This window comes from Ovis aries, chromosome 20, assembly GCF_016772045.2.
Source record: "Ovis aries strain OAR_USU_Benz2616 breed Rambouillet chromosome 20, ARS-UI_Ramb_v3.0, whole genome shotgun sequence".
Lineage (NCBI taxonomy): Eukaryota > Metazoa > Chordata > Mammalia > Artiodactyla > Bovidae > Ovis > Ovis aries.
The window spans coordinates 49,605,824-49,620,740 of NC_056073.1; the positions used below are offsets into that span (position 1 = coordinate 49,605,824).

Here is a 14,917-nt window from a genome sequence, read left to right on the forward strand (position 1 = left end):
AATCAGACTTCTTCAGTTAATTAACACAATGACTCTCTGTGTTACCGATGAATGCAAAAATCACTTGAGAATTTGCCCTTGAAAATACTCTGAAAAGCGTGAGAGCAAACAGAATTTTAGTAGCTTAAGGGGTATCTTACTCGCCACAGCCACAGAATGTCATGCATGAAATAAAGGTTGGATTTTAATTTACAGTGTTATCTCCATAATGTCAAGGGAGGGGACAATTTAGAAATGTTAATACATCATTAAAATTAACAGCATGTAAAGGACGGTAAAATATATTGCTCTAACACCTTCACGTCTGATGCGCAGCGACCCAGATGGAGAAGAACTGTGCGTGATAAACAGGCAAAAAGAAACGCTGGGATGCCGGGAAAAGGAACTGAGATTAATTGTTTTTTTTTTGTTTGTTTGTTTGTTTGTTTGTTTGCTTTGAAAGCCCCTCACCAGCCTCTTCTCTGGCAGCTACCCAATACAGGTGAGGAGGGTTGGCTGACGAACTGAAACCTCAGGGGGAGGGCTGGCCGCCTTCAAGACTCGCCCTTGCCATGCAAAGCCAGCTCCTTGTGAAAAGTAAGATACGCAGTATCGTGCTTCCAAATTGAGGAGGGGGCGTGGAGCGGCCAACGAGGCTGGCAGCTCAGTAGAGGCGGGGGCGCGGGACGGTGCCCGGCAAACCGAAGGAGAGGAAAGCGGTGCTGGGGCCCGAAATGCTGCGTCCCCGAGGGCATCCGGGCTTTCCGAGGGACGAGTTCCAGCCTCACCCCGTCCTAAGCCCCGTTCCTGAGAGAAAGCCCGGGGAAAGGGCGTTTTCCCCACATCTTGGACACGAGTGTCCACCCCTGGCGGTGAGACAGGGGCCGGCGGGGCTCAGCCGCGGGGCGTGGGGCGGATCCCGGAGGGCGGCGGCGCTCTGCCCTGGCCCGCTCGAACCGCGCCGGCGCTTTCGCTCTGGCTGCGCGGGTGTGGCCCTCGCTTGCCCCCTTCCCGCGTGGTTCGGTCCCGCCCGAGCCGTCACCCCGGGTCCACCGCAACCCTTTCTGCCTGGACGCGATCCCTTTCCTGAGGGCTGGGCCTGAGCCCTGACTCTGACTTGCGGCGTGACTTGGGGCATCCTTTTCCCTGGACGCTTTTGCATCTGCAGGAGAGGACTAGCACTAACTCGGAGTCAGGACTCGGTCCTTGGAGCCTCGCAAGCGGGCACGTGGGCGACCTTCCGCCGCTCTGCCCCTCGGCCGGCCCCTCCGCACCCGGACTTCGGCAGCCGTGTCCGGGGACCGCCATCCCAAGCTGGGGGTGTCTAGGGGCGCCGAGCTTTTGTTCTCTCCGCCTCTCTTTGTGCGCTGGAATTGGGCTGAAAGCCCCCCTTCCGCCCGCAGCGGGAAGGGAGGCGATGACAGCTTGCTGATACTTGGGGGGCGAGGGGCGGGTCTCACTCGACAGCTGCGGGCTGCGCTCCGCAGAGGGAACCCGGGTCATTCGACCCCTCTGGCCTGAGGATGAAAAGGGGTCACGTCACCTCGCAGACGACCCGTCAAGGGTCGAGGTGGGAGACAGGAAGCTTCGCCCACGGAATTGCGGGGACAAGGTTCCAGCGCTCTCTCTTACACACACACACACACACACACTCACACACACACACGAAAAGTAACAAAGAGATCAGCTCCTTCTTGGACTCCCTAGAAATGGAAGGTTTGAAGGCGTGTCGGGGCCGCGTCCGCGCACTCGCGCCGTGGGCCGTCAGGGTCGCGCGCGGCCCCGCCCGCCCGTGCTGCAGTCTCCAGGCGGGCCCCTCGCCCGCATCGGCAGCACCAAGGTTGGGGACCTCGTGGCCGCCTCGGCTTCCTGCGCCTGGTGGATGATGAGAATGTCAGCGGTGGGGCAGGGGGCGATCTCCCTGGGGACCCGTCCCCGTAGTAGACATAAGATGAACTGAGCCCAGCGTGGCGGTCAGACGCTCGGGCGTGGGCGGCCCACGCGTTTCCAGCTCTTTGTTCAGCCGCCGCCCCGCCTCCGAACCCCACCCTCTTCTGATCGCTGGACCGTCCACCCTGCGCGGCCAGCCAGCCACACCCACCCCACCGGCTCCCAAGGAACAAAAGCCGCGGGGAGGAGGGGTCCTGGGTACCAGCCGGGGAGCTGCGGACTCTTGGAGAGGGTCGGGCAGGGCGGTGGAGGCCCCGAGGTGGCCCGGTCCCCGGACGCCGCGGCCACAGAGAAAGGGAGCGAGGGGCCCTTGGCAGAGACAAAAGAGGGGGCGCACGGATCCTGGGGGCGGGGCGGAGGGCACCCTGGGGCCCTTGGGCCTTAAGTGTCTAGGGTCACGGCCCTCCGGCCCCAGCAAGCTGTCACAAGGACGTCCTCCGCCCGGTGGATTGGGGAAAGGGGCAGCCGTCTCCTCGGGGAGGGTGGCTCAGGGGGCTCCGGCCGAGGATGGGAGAGGCACCGCAGTCCGCGGTGGTAGCGAAACCCAGGCCACCGCCGCTACCACCGGCCGGCGCCCCAGCACAGCGCGCTCCTTTCCGGAGCACCTGGCGGCCCCTGCACCTGTTCAGCCTCCCACCCCCACCCGCCCGGTGCCCGCTCTACCCCCACACCCGGCCTGCCATGCTGGTCACCCTCGCGTCTCCACCCTCCCGCCCGCGGTTCCTTCACCCACCCCCAATTTGCGGTGCCCAGCTTCCCCCCCCGCCCAATCCTAGACAATGCGCACGCCCCCCACCCGGCTCCGCGCAGCCCCCGGCCGCGCCCGGCCCGCAAGCCTCTGCCGATTGGCCGCGGGCCCGTGGTCCAGCCCCCTGGACGGTCCCTGGGGCCCGGAGCATTACGTCAGCGGGGCCTGGAGAGCGCTAGCGCGAAGGGGACTGGGGGGCTCGGGCTGGGGGCGCGGCCTAAGCGGGCTGCCCCACCCTCCTCGTATAAAAGGCCGAACCCGCGGGGCCGGCGCTCTCAGCCGGCTGCTTCCCGAGCGCGTTTCGGGTGACCCCGCAGTGGGTGTGCAGGGGGACCGACAGACCGACCAGACGCCGACCCGGGCCAGAAGCAGCGAGCCGGCACCATGCGCGAGATCGTGCACATCCAGGCGGGCCAGTGCGGCAACCAGATCGGCGCCAAGGTGGGCGCGGCGCCCGGGCGGGGTCGGGGGGGACGGGGGCCAGCCTGACGCCCCTCGGGATTCCGGGCGCGAACGTCGTCCTGAGTGGGCCCGCGGCTCGCCAGGTGCAGACCTGCCCGCGGCTCTGTGCTGCGGAGCCGGGTGTGCGCCCGCGGCGACTTTCGGCGGGAGTGGGGGGAACCCCTCAGCTTGAGGCTGTGACTCGTCTGGCCCCTCGGTCGCTGGCCGCCCCTCCCTTCTCTCCTCTAAACCTCGCACGCTGGCCCGGAGCGCGCGCGGGGGTGTCCGCGGCTGTGCGCCCCTTTAGGGCGGGGCCTGGGCTCCGGGAGAATCGGTTTTACTCGCTCGATCTGTAGTCGAGTGGCGGGGGGAGGGGCGGAGGACGGGCATCTCGTGGTCCCCGGACGTGCCTTGAATCTAACGATCCCCTCCTTCAACCCTCAGGTCCCCGACCCCTTCCCACACCCCCGCGCCGCTGGGCGCCCCACGCGCCCGCAGTCCAGTTGCTAGTCCCTCCCCTCCCCGCCGAGACCCCCGCCTCCCGCCTCCCGCCTCGAGCAGCTGTTCGCCCAGGAAACGCCCAGTTTCAACTCGGTGACCCTGCAAAATTCAAGCCCTGCTGCTGTGCGGGTCTGACTGCCCTGAAGCTGCGGAGACGCTGGGCTGTCGGAACCGAGTTTTTCATTGTGTGTCGCGGGCCTCTCGGCGGTGGGGCGTGGCCTAATGCAGCTTTTCCTGTGTCTCAGTTTTGGGAAGTCATCAGTGATGAGCATGGCATCGACCCCACTGGCAGTTACCACGGAGACAGTGACTTGCAGCTGGAGAGAATCAATGTGTACTACAATGAGGCCACCGGTAACCGCCTTTACCCTGCCCCCTCCCCAAGGGACTGACCCCAGAAGTGTAGCCCCAGGGGAGAGTGGTTTAGCTGATGTAGGAGTCCTATTTTCCTTGAGGTTTTTTTTGGAGGGCGGGGCGGGGAACGGAGGTGGGGGGTGGGGGGGGTGCTCCTTTGAGAATCTTGTGAGAATCCGGTCCTGTGTCCATTGTTGGGGATACAAGCAGCGCCTGAAAGGAAGGAAGCTGGTACCAGGGGCCCCTCCTCTGAGACGTCTGCCCGCAGGTTTGAGTCCTGCTCTATCCCCACAGGTAACAAGTATGTGCCTCGGGCCATCCTGGTGGACCTGGAGCCGGGCACCATGGACTCCGTCAGGTCTGGACCCTTCGGCCAGATCTTCAGGCCCGACAACTTCGTGTTTGGTGAGTGACTGGCATGGCTGATGGCTTGGGAGCTAAACTTATGCTGGACAGCTCAGGGTGTGACTGCCTTAGAGAAAGTATGGAGCTGTGTGCTCATTTTGTCTTAATATATAACCTAAAACAAAAGGTCTTTCAACCTCTAATAGCCAGGTCCCTAACCCTCCTTATTTATAATTATGTCCATGACCAAATATTTTAATATCTGGTTATTTTAATGATAACCTGAAATCTTATCTGAACTCTGACTCACTGAGCTCTGTTAAAGGGTTTAAGGTGAAAAGGAATTTAATGCAATCATCAGTGACTTATGAAGACTCTCTCCCTCTGGCAGGCCAGAGCGGTGCCGGGAACAACTGGGCCAAGGGCCACTACACAGAGGGCGCCGAGCTGGTGGACTCGGTCCTGGACGTGGTCAGGAAGGAGTCCGAGAGCTGTGACTGTCTGCAGGGCTTCCAGCTGACCCACTCGCTGGGGGGCGGCACGGGGTCTGGGATGGGGACCCTTCTCATTAGTAAGATCCGCGAGGAGTACCCCGACCGCATCATGAACACGTTCAGCGTCATGCCCTCGCCCAAGGTGTCGGACACGGTGGTCGAGCCCTACAACGCCACCCTGTCCGTGCACCAGCTGGTGGAGAACACGGACGAGACCTACTGCATCGACAACGAGGCGCTGTACGACATCTGCTTCCGCACCCTGAAACTGACCACCCCCACCTACGGGGACCTGAACCACCTGGTGTCGGCCACCATGAGCGGGGTCACCACGTGCCTGCGCTTCCCGGGCCAGCTCAACGCCGACCTGCGCAAGCTGGCCGTGAACATGGTGCCCTTCCCGCGCCTGCACTTCTTCATGCCCGGCTTCGCGCCGCTCACCAGCCGGGGCAGCCAGCAGTACCGGGCGCTGACGGTGCCCGAGCTCACCCAGCAGATGTTCGACTCCAAGAACATGATGGCCGCCTGCGACCCGCGCCACGGCCGCTACCTGACCGTGGCCGCCATCTTCCGGGGCCGCATGTCCATGAAGGAGGTGGACGAGCAGATGCTCAACGTGCAGAACAAGAACAGCAGCTACTTCGTGGAGTGGATCCCCAACAACGTGAAGACGGCCGTGTGCGACATCCCGCCGCGCGGCCTGAAGATGTCGGCCACGTTCATCGGCAACAGCACGGCCATCCAGGAGCTGTTCAAGCGCATCTCGGAGCAGTTCACGGCCATGTTCCGGCGCAAGGCCTTCCTGCACTGGTACACGGGCGAGGGCATGGACGAGATGGAGTTCACCGAGGCCGAGAGCAACATGAACGACCTGGTGTCCGAGTACCAGCAGTACCAGGACGCCACGGCCGACGAGCAGGGCGAGTTCGAGGAGGAGGAGGGCGAGGACGAGGCCTGAGCCGGCTGGAGGCGGAGCGGAGGCCGGGTAGGGAGGCCGGGAGGAGACGCGGGGAGGGGGGCTCGCGGAAGGAGACAAGCACGGCCTGGGCTCATCGAGGCGGGCGCTGGGGCTCTCTGGTGCTCTTCACTGTTGCCTGTCCCTTTCTTTTTCTTTTTTTAATATTGATGACGTCCATGTAACCTTTGAGACCCTTCTGAACTACTGTTGTAATGGCTGAAATGACATAAACGTTTGTGTCCTAACGGTGTCCTCTTTCCTGCCTCCTCTTCTTTATTTATCAATTTTCAGACACATGCTGCTGAGTCCTTCCTTCAGCCAGCGAAGGGATGGGTAAATGCTCAGATGAATTTACTCTTCAGCTTCAGAAGGATAAAATCAAACCAACCAATTTAGGAAGGGCAATGAATCCAACTTTTAAGATCCCTTAAAAAAAAACTTTTATTGGCTGCGAGGTGAGGCTAGTGGGGATTCCCCCAGCAGAGGTCGAACCCTGTCCCACTGTCCAAGCGGAAGTGGACAGGCAGAGTCCTAACCAGTAGACTGCCAGGGAATTCCCTTAAGATGCCTTTAAGTAAATATTTTATTAGCTGAGAGAGGCCTGCTTGAAAGCACACTGACTCTTCTCATGGAGAAATCCTACTCCACCTTTATCTCCTACAAAAAAAGAGGAAAACTTGGAATAGTGTGTGCAAGCAGCACAAGGTTCCCCGCGCAGAGTGGAGAGTCAGCCTGACTTCCCTCCCCTGGAGGGCAGGCATTCTTCTATTGTTCTGCTTCTTGCATCCTTGCAGAGTTATTCTGTCTGTCGTCGCACCTATGTGGATTATTCTCCGTTTTCTTTCTTTACACCTTGCTGCTGCTAAGTGGCTTCAGTCGTGTCCGACTCTGTTTGACCCCATAGACGGCAGCCCACCAGGCTCCCCCGTCCCCGGGATTCTCCAGGCAAGAACACTGGAGTGGGTTGCCATTTCCTTCTCCAATGCATGAAAATTAAAAGTGAAAGTGAAATCGCTCAGTGGAGTCCGACTCTTAGCGACCCCATGGACTGCAGCCCACCAGGCTCCTCCATCCATGGGATTTTCCAGGCAAGAGGACTGGAGTGGGTGCCATTGATACTACTACTGTCCTCTGCCTGTTTTTTCAGTAAACAGTGTATCTTCAAAATGCAGTTACCTGCCTCCTTTAAGCGGATGCATAGTGTCCGTGCTGTATTTTATTTAAGCAACTCCCACACGTGCAGGTGGTTTACACTTCTCTCTCACAGTGCCTTAGTGAATAATTTTGTGTGAATTTCCCTAAGTGGAATTTTCTGTCAAAGGGTATATGATACTGCCACATTTTAAGGTAATGAAATCCCCTGTGCTTAGGAACAGCCACAGATTCATAATCCTTGATACACTAAAATCCTCAGGCAACTTTTCCTTCCAGCAGTTATGTTTATGCATGTTAACTACTTGAATTTATATGAAATTATAAATTCTGGATTGGAGAACTTTAAATAGGTAAGCCACTGTAATTTTCGGTTTGCTGTGTTCTTATCATGCAGATTTGGAATTTGAATCCAAGCCAACCTCTAGACTTTCCCTCAATCACTAAAGAGCCTGTGGGTTTTTAACATGTGATTTTTCAGCTACGATTATATGGTTCTCTGGGATCAATTATACTTTGTCAGAAAGGTGCCAGTGCTCTGCCTTAAGGCAGAGTCAATTAAGCTGGGCCAGATAGTTTCATACTTTGGGAAGAGGAGTGGAGAATAAGTAATAAATGAATTTGCAAAACATTTACATACCACTTCAGGAAGGAAAAAAAACACCAAGGAAACTAGATTTATGATTTTTTTCTATTTTTAGACAAATTGAAAATTAGAGGAAATATTACTTTAAACCTGACCCTGTGTTTATTTGATTCTCCTTGGTTCTACTCCTACTTGTGTGTGTGTGTGTTTAAAGAAGAAAAGAAGGAAGGAGAGGGGCACCAGGGTGAGGAAGATGAAGGGTGGATAAAGGGTTCACAGATTCAAGAGGCTGAAGCATGAAGACCGTTTCAAAGAAAAGATGTGAGCAGTGTCACTCTAAGTAGCGGGAAAATAAGTTCATTTACCAGATGCCGCCCCCCATGGAAATGAGCAGCCGTTCACTTTATGATATTGCACACCCTAAAGCCCAGACCCGTGCTGAGGATTGTCAGGTGGGTGAGGAACCAATGGCTTCTGCTTTCATTTTCTACATTTAACACCAAACTGGCGGGTGCTTTCCTGCTGAGCTGGTGGAAAGCCTCCAACAATCTCACCGAAGGGGAACGTTGGACCGAAGGCCGGAGCACTTGGACAGCTGCCAGGGCGCCGGCGTCTGCCCTTGGCCAGGCCTTCCCGCAGCCGGTCAGACACAGCATGCAGAGCTCCGGAGGTGGGGGGGATCCTGCTGGTGCCCCTCGGCACCCTGGAAGAGCCCTGCTTCTTCCACTCGGGAGAAAGCAGAGGACAGGCGGCGCCCAGCAGGCAGGCTGCTAGCCTGTCAGCAAACCTGCGTGGGCACCGAGAGGGCTCACTTCAGCACAATTACAGCAGGGGTGCCAGACTGAACGTCAAGCTGACGCTCCAGGGCAAAGCTGGAAAAGCCCATAGTATAAAGGGACTTGAAATGCTGCTTAGGAAAAGACTTGGGAAGTAGGGACACGCACGGACTAACACCTGGGTTACCAGACACTTTCTGAAGCCGATATTTCCTTTGTCACATTAGCGTTGTGTGATGGGATTTGTCAGTGGAGGTGACGGTATGTGTTTCCAACACCATTTCCACAAAGGAATTATTCCATCCCTCCCCCTGACCCCAAGATTCCACCAGGAGGACATTCACTTCTGGGCAGGTGTGGGACCTGAATAACAAGACCCGCTGAGATATGACGTGGATTCAGAAGCTGCGGTTAGGGATGGGGGGCTGGAGTCACCCCAGGAGTCAGAAAGAATGGGAACCCCAGCAGGCTGCAGGTTTCCTGCATCTCTGCATCGGCCCCAGAGATGAGCCCCCATGTAGTCACTGTCGTACTGATAGGAGCTTGAGCTAAAAGTAACCTGAAGCGGTCAGCTAGCCAGACCTCCTCATCTTGTAACTAAGGAGATGGAGGGTCAGAGAACTTCGCCTCGGTTCACAGGACGCTCTGTGCAAATCAGATTTTGGACTCTGATCTTTTCCCCACAGGGACCTCTCAGGTCCCATTGTTAAAAGGCCACACGAGGATTGTGAAGATTGGAAAGAGACGCATCCTGGTGTCAAGGAAAAACCCAAAGCTGCCCCTGGGTCCACACCCTGACTGCCAGTGTGGAGCATTTTGTCTCTGCCGGGGTCGTGGTCAGGAGGTGCGGAATCTCCGGGTTAAATCACCGCATGTGAGTCCTAATGCAATTCCGGTTGCAGGAAGAATTTTCCACTGGGGTCCTTCTTGTGAAAATGAGTGGGAAGTTCATAAGCATCCTTTTACGCACACCCATTTTAGTGGTGACTTGTAACAGAACTTGACAACTACTATCTGCTGATGTCTTTCCAGTGTGTAAGGGAAATTCTCTTACAAGGTCGTGCTTTTGTCAGACATGACTGTTTGATTCACTGGAATGTTCAGACATTCACTTGAAAAAGACTCACTTGTTCCTCTGTTTCTTGGAGGCTTTTGCTCCCCACCTCCCCTGCAGTTCATGCTTTTTCTAAGGCCGGCTGGCCTGCCCGGGAAGACACTGGTAGAGGCCAGGGAAGCAGGCAAGTCAGCAGCAGGCTGGAGAGCCAGCCGGGCCGGGCAGCTGGGGGGTGGCCACCTCCACGTGCAGCTGAGCCCCTGGGGTACCGCTGAGAAGGGACAGCCTTCAGAGGCTAAGACAGGAAGAGTCAAGCCTTGGCTTTAAACAATTATAATTTAAAGAGATTAAACACCAAGAAAACCAGATTTATCCACAATGTTTACCAGTTCAGGCTACTTCCCTCTTCTGGGGTGGATCACTCTTCCTTCCGCCTGAAAAACCTCCTTTAACATTTCTTATAGCGCAGTTCTGCTGGCCATAAGTCTCTCGGCTTTCGTTTGTCTGAAAAAAGGATTTTGACTCATTTTTGAAAGGCATTTCCTCTGGATATGGAACTCTCGGTGGACAGCTTGATTCCTGCCAGGACTTTAAAGATGTAATTCTCTGGTCTCCTGACTTGTGCTCTATGAGACATCACCAGTACTTCTCAGCTTCGTTTCCCTCGATGTTTTATTTTTCTGTCCAACTACTTTTAAGATGATCTGCTCAAGATAATCACTGCTTTCCTGTTTTAATCCGATGTCCCTTGGGGTGGTTTCCTTTTTTATTCTACTTGGGGTTCCTTGAACTTATAGTTTCATCAAATTCATAAAGATTTCCACCATAATTTATTCAATTATTTTTCTGTCCTCCCCATTTTAACCTGGGATTCCAATCATATGCATTTTAGACTTCTTGGCTCTTTAGTCTTTTCTCTGGGCCCCGGGTTTTACCTGCTGCACCTTTAACCCACTGTCCTCTGCAGTGTCTAAGCTGCTGCTATTCTCGTGCAAGTGGTTTTCATCTCAGATGTTATAGTGATGTGTTTAAGTTTTAACAGTTCTGTTGTGTCTTCTGAAAATTCTCCACTTCTCTCCTTTTCACACTCATGCTTTCCTCTAATTCCTTGCATGTGTAGATCACGTACTGGCTGCTCTACAGCCCTTGTCAGCCATTTCACCCTCTCTGTCCTGTCCGGGTCTGTGGCTATAACCGATCTTTTCCATGGACATGAGCTGAATAAACTCTGGGAGACAGTGAAGGGCAGGGAAGCCTGGGCTGCTGCAGTCAAGACAGGGCAGCCTGATGTCCTGCAGTCCGTGGGGTCGCAAAGAGTCAGGCATGACGTAGCAACTGAACAGTAACAATGGTTGTGAATCATATTTTCCTACTTCTTTGTAGCTTTTTTTTAAGATTTTTTTTTTTTGATGTGGACCATAAAAAAAAAAAAAAAAAAACACAACTCTGTAGCTCCCTCACCAGGGATTGAACCCGCATGCCCTGCATTGGAAGATGAAGTCCTAACCACTGGACCACCGGGTCAGTCCCTTTTTCGTATCTTTGGCCAAACATTGCGAGTTTTATGTTGCTGACTCCCTATTTTGTTACAGTCCTTTAAACGTCATAGGACCTTGTTCTGGCCCAGAGACATAACTCAGAACTAGAAGGATCTTAATGAAACGTGCTTCTCGGCTTTACTAGGGTGAGTCCAAAGTTAGTCTCTGACCCAGGAGTAATCTCACCCCAGTAAGGCCAAGAACCCACCTGCAATGCAGGAGAGCTGGGTTCCACCCCTGGGTCGGGAAGATCCCCTGGAGGAGGCCATGGCAAGCCTCTCCGTACTCTTGCCTGGAGATTCCCCCAGGGAATCCCAGAGCAGCCTGGTGGGCTGCAGTCCAGGGGGTCGCAGAGAGTCGGACACAACTGAGCCCGCGTCACAGCCATGCCTGTGCGTGAGGAGTGCTTCCGCTCTAACAGGAACACGGGGCATCCCCAGGCCCGGGTGAGCTCTGGGGCTCCTTTGGTCCTGCTTTCCAATAGTTTCCCTGCGTTCTTTTTAAAAATATTTATCCATTTACTTATTTTGGGTGCCAGGTCTTTGTCGCTGTGCGGGCTTTCTCTAGTTGTGGCCAGTGGGGCTCCTCTCCGTTGAGGTTCGCAGGCTTCTCATCGCAGCAGCTTCATCTTCTCGCAGCTTAGGTTCTGGGTACGTGGCCTCTAGCGCTGTATCTCGCGGGCTCCAGAGCTCCAGCTCAGCAGATGTGGGGCACGGGCTTAGCTGCCCCTCTGCCTGTGGGAGCTTCCCAGACCCGGGGTCAAAGCCATGTCCCCTGCACTGGCAGGCGGGTTTTTAACCTGTTATGCCTAGTGTCCGAGTCCCCAAAACTGAGAGAATAAGACGTCCACAGCAATGCAAAAGCATAAAGGGGTTTATTGCTAGCTCGAGCTAGGGCTCATCCAGCGCAGTGGAGTCTCCACGAGAGCCCCGAGCTCTGAATCACATCTACTTTTATACAGACGGCTCTTTGTTCCTGTAACAGCATAGCTGATTGGTTAAACCCTGCGCGTGCGGGACTTTTAACCTCGCATCCCTATCCAGATTGGCTCAGGTCTGGCGCGGGTGGGGGGGGCTACAGGGATTTTTTCTGATTGGTCGAGCTACACTGCCTGCGGGGAGTTCCCAGTGCCTCAGCTTTCCTAGAGACTAAACCTCAGGCCTAGCCTGCCCCTTAGAGCCTGTCCTGGCTTCAGTTTGGTCCTAACAAACCACTGGGCTCAGAGATCAAAGCCGTGGCCCCTGCACTGGCAGGCGGGTTTTTAACCGCCGGGCCCGCAGGGAAGTCCGCTCCTGTTCTCGAGCAGTAGCTTCTTTCCTTTTCCTTGCCTTTTGCCACAGTGTCGTTGATTTACAACATTCTGCTGAGCAGCAGGTTCTGACCTTGTCTGGGCATGGAGTTCAGCCAAGGCCCCAAGAGGATCCTCTGTGGAGCTCCTCTCTCTTCCGTCGTCTGCCCTGTCCCTCCCTTAGCCCGACTTGGGCCCTCTGAGTCCTGATGTCTTGCTGTGACACGGAGACCCCGGAACCCTGTGTGGGCTCCACCCCCCACCCCGGCGCCACTGCAGCCTGGAAACTGCCTCGCAACAGCTGGCTGGGGCACCACACGCTACCTTCCTTTCCCTTTCCTCAGCGGCCGCCACTCATCGCCCGGTGGCCAGGACCTTGAGAATCGCTGTTTCCTGCATCTTACTCAGATTTTTATTTGCTTCACTCAGGAGGCTGACTCTAATTCTTATTGGCCCATCTTGGCTGAAAGTAGAATTCCTCCCTTCCTTTCCTTTTGATTAAGGTGGGTTTTTGCCCTTCCACCTACTAATTATCCACGGCAGTACCTGTCCTGTGTATCTGCTCTTGTATTCCTTTTAGTCTGGACTCCAATTATGCTTTTCCTTTCTTCTTACCTCTCTTTCTTACTTCTTTCACCTTGCAGTAGCCATAGGTTCCGGGAAACACACTCACTCAGAAGGACGATGCAGGCAGTGGAGTGCTGGCCCCAGGCAGCGTCTCCTCTTAGCCAAGGACCCTGACCAGTTTTTGCGGAAACCTTAGATATCCTAAGTGTACATGCACAAACCCACCTCCCCCAGTTCCCTGAAATTAGTCTGAACAAAGGAAGAGAAAGGTCCAGTCAAAGTTAACCCATGATTCACATGCCTTAAGCCTAGGTAGTTAACAGTGGATAGTTATCAATAGGCCTGTAGTCATACCCCAATAAGCACAATAGAAGGTATGATTCTATTCGGTTACACAGATAATTAGGGTATTCTTTTAGGCGATGGAGAGCCCTGGGGCTCTTTCTGGGAGGGCCTGGTTTTCCAGTTGGTGTGTTGTTTCCATAGATACTGGGCATAGAGCTCAAAGTCCACAGTCCAGCCCAGGATGGAGTCCTGCTTTCAAGACAGAGCCTGTTCTGTTTCCTCCTTCAACCTATTTACAAACCCCCCCACCCCAACCAAAAAAAATCTCATTTTATAGTTTTTCTAAATTTAATGTATTTTTCTTTCAGGTCTGTTATATTTTGCTTTTTAAAAAATTTTTTTCAGATATTCTGGAATTTTAGTTGCAGTTTTCACCCATTTGGATCTGTTGTCTTTTAGCCGCACTTCCATTATCTGCAGAGACCTTACTGTAGTTCTTCTTACTTTTATGGATAATTCTGTATGGGATTTGATCATGATCTTTCCCTGTTGCTCTTAAAGCAAAACAGCTTTTCCCGTAGTCTCAGGAGTAACAGAAAGGCCAGGGTAGTTCTCAGAGCTGCGTGTCCATAGCTCCCCATCACGCTGCTCTCCCACGGTGGGTTTTCAGCGGCTCACTTGCTGAGGTCTGCTTCAGTCCAGCTCCCTTCCCCATTTTCACCCTGCCTTCTGGTTCCTTTGCTGCCGTGAGTCCCTTATTCCACATTATGGATTCCGAAATAGAGTTTGGTCTGGTTTCTTTGTTTGTTTTGGCCACCTGGTGTAGCGTGTGGGATCTTAGTCCCCAGCCAGGGATGGAACCCGCGCCCCTGCAGTTTGAGCTCAGAGACTTGACCACCAGACCCCCAGGGAAGTGCGGAGCGGGAGTTTTGACTTTTCAGTTTGGTAGGGTTAGTTCCTTGGCCTGTTTTTTGGCGGGGGCTGTGGGGGGTGCGCGGCGCGAGAGGAAGATGACTGACGGAGACTCAGGGCTGTGGTCCCACCGCCGCTACCTTCCAAGGGTCCTGGAACCAGTCACTTCTAAAGTCTCAGTCTTCACGCTCCAAGCTCACCCTCTGTTTACGTTAAAAAGTATTCATCAGGCACCTGCCCCGTACCTGACACTGTGCTGAGAACGCAAACAGGAGCGAACACACCCCAGCCTTCAAGGAGCTTCCAAGCCGGGGTGGGGCTGGGAGTCGGGGCGGAGAGAAGCAACACCGCCAAGTGCGCAGGCTGCGCAAGACGCTCTGGAGACAGTCACACTGCCTCCCCGGTTTGAAATCAGGCCAGCTTCCGCAGAGCAGCAACATGCACAGCCCCTCCGACCGGAAGGTCTGCTGTGATTCACATATTAATGAGAACCAGGGTTCTTGTAGGAGGATGATGGTCTGGTTTGAACAATAGCTCTTCAAACAGGCACGCTGTTATTACGGAAAAGGCGGCTGTATAATTAGCGCGCCCCCTTCATGGAGCTGGGCGCCGCTCACCATCCCCATAGCTGGGTCTCCTTTGTCTTGATCTGGTTTCCTCTCCCCGCTGGCAATCCTGACAGGTTTCTGGGAGGAGGCAGGACAGCTGGGCTTGCTGCAGATTCCAGCTCCTTCTCTTCGGGGGGCGACACCCCCACTGCCGTTCCGTCCTTGCGCAGAAAAAGCCGCTCTGCGCTCTCTGCATTCCTGACCTGTGACGCTCCTCCCGCCGGCAGTTCACATCGTGCCCCTTTGTCTGGATGTCGCTCCTGAAAGGCCAGCGGGTGCTGTGTGCTGGCCCAGGGCGAGGGCAGAGGCTGCCATCCGCCCGGCCCCACCCAGAGCCGCCTTGTGGGCAACACCGCGGGTGCACCTTGCTTCTGGTCGTAA

General features: G+C 55.1%; 1 protein-coding gene across 1 annotated transcript; it reads left to right on the forward strand.

Annotated features, from left to right (window-relative positions):
- Positions 1-2,951: 2,951 nt before the first annotated feature.
- Positions 2,952-6,020, forward strand: TUBB2B (tubulin beta 2B class IIb). The gene is made up of 4 exons (XM_012101347.4): positions 2,952-3,118; positions 3,865-3,973; positions 4,268-4,378; positions 4,710-6,020. The coding sequence occupies exons 1-4, from the start codon at positions 3,062-3,064 to the stop codon at positions 5,768-5,770; spliced, it is 1,338 nt and encodes a 445-aa protein (XP_011956737.2). The 5' UTR covers positions 2,952-3,061; the 3' UTR covers positions 5,771-6,020.
- The last annotated feature ends 8,897 nt before the right edge of the window (positions 6,021-14,917 follow it).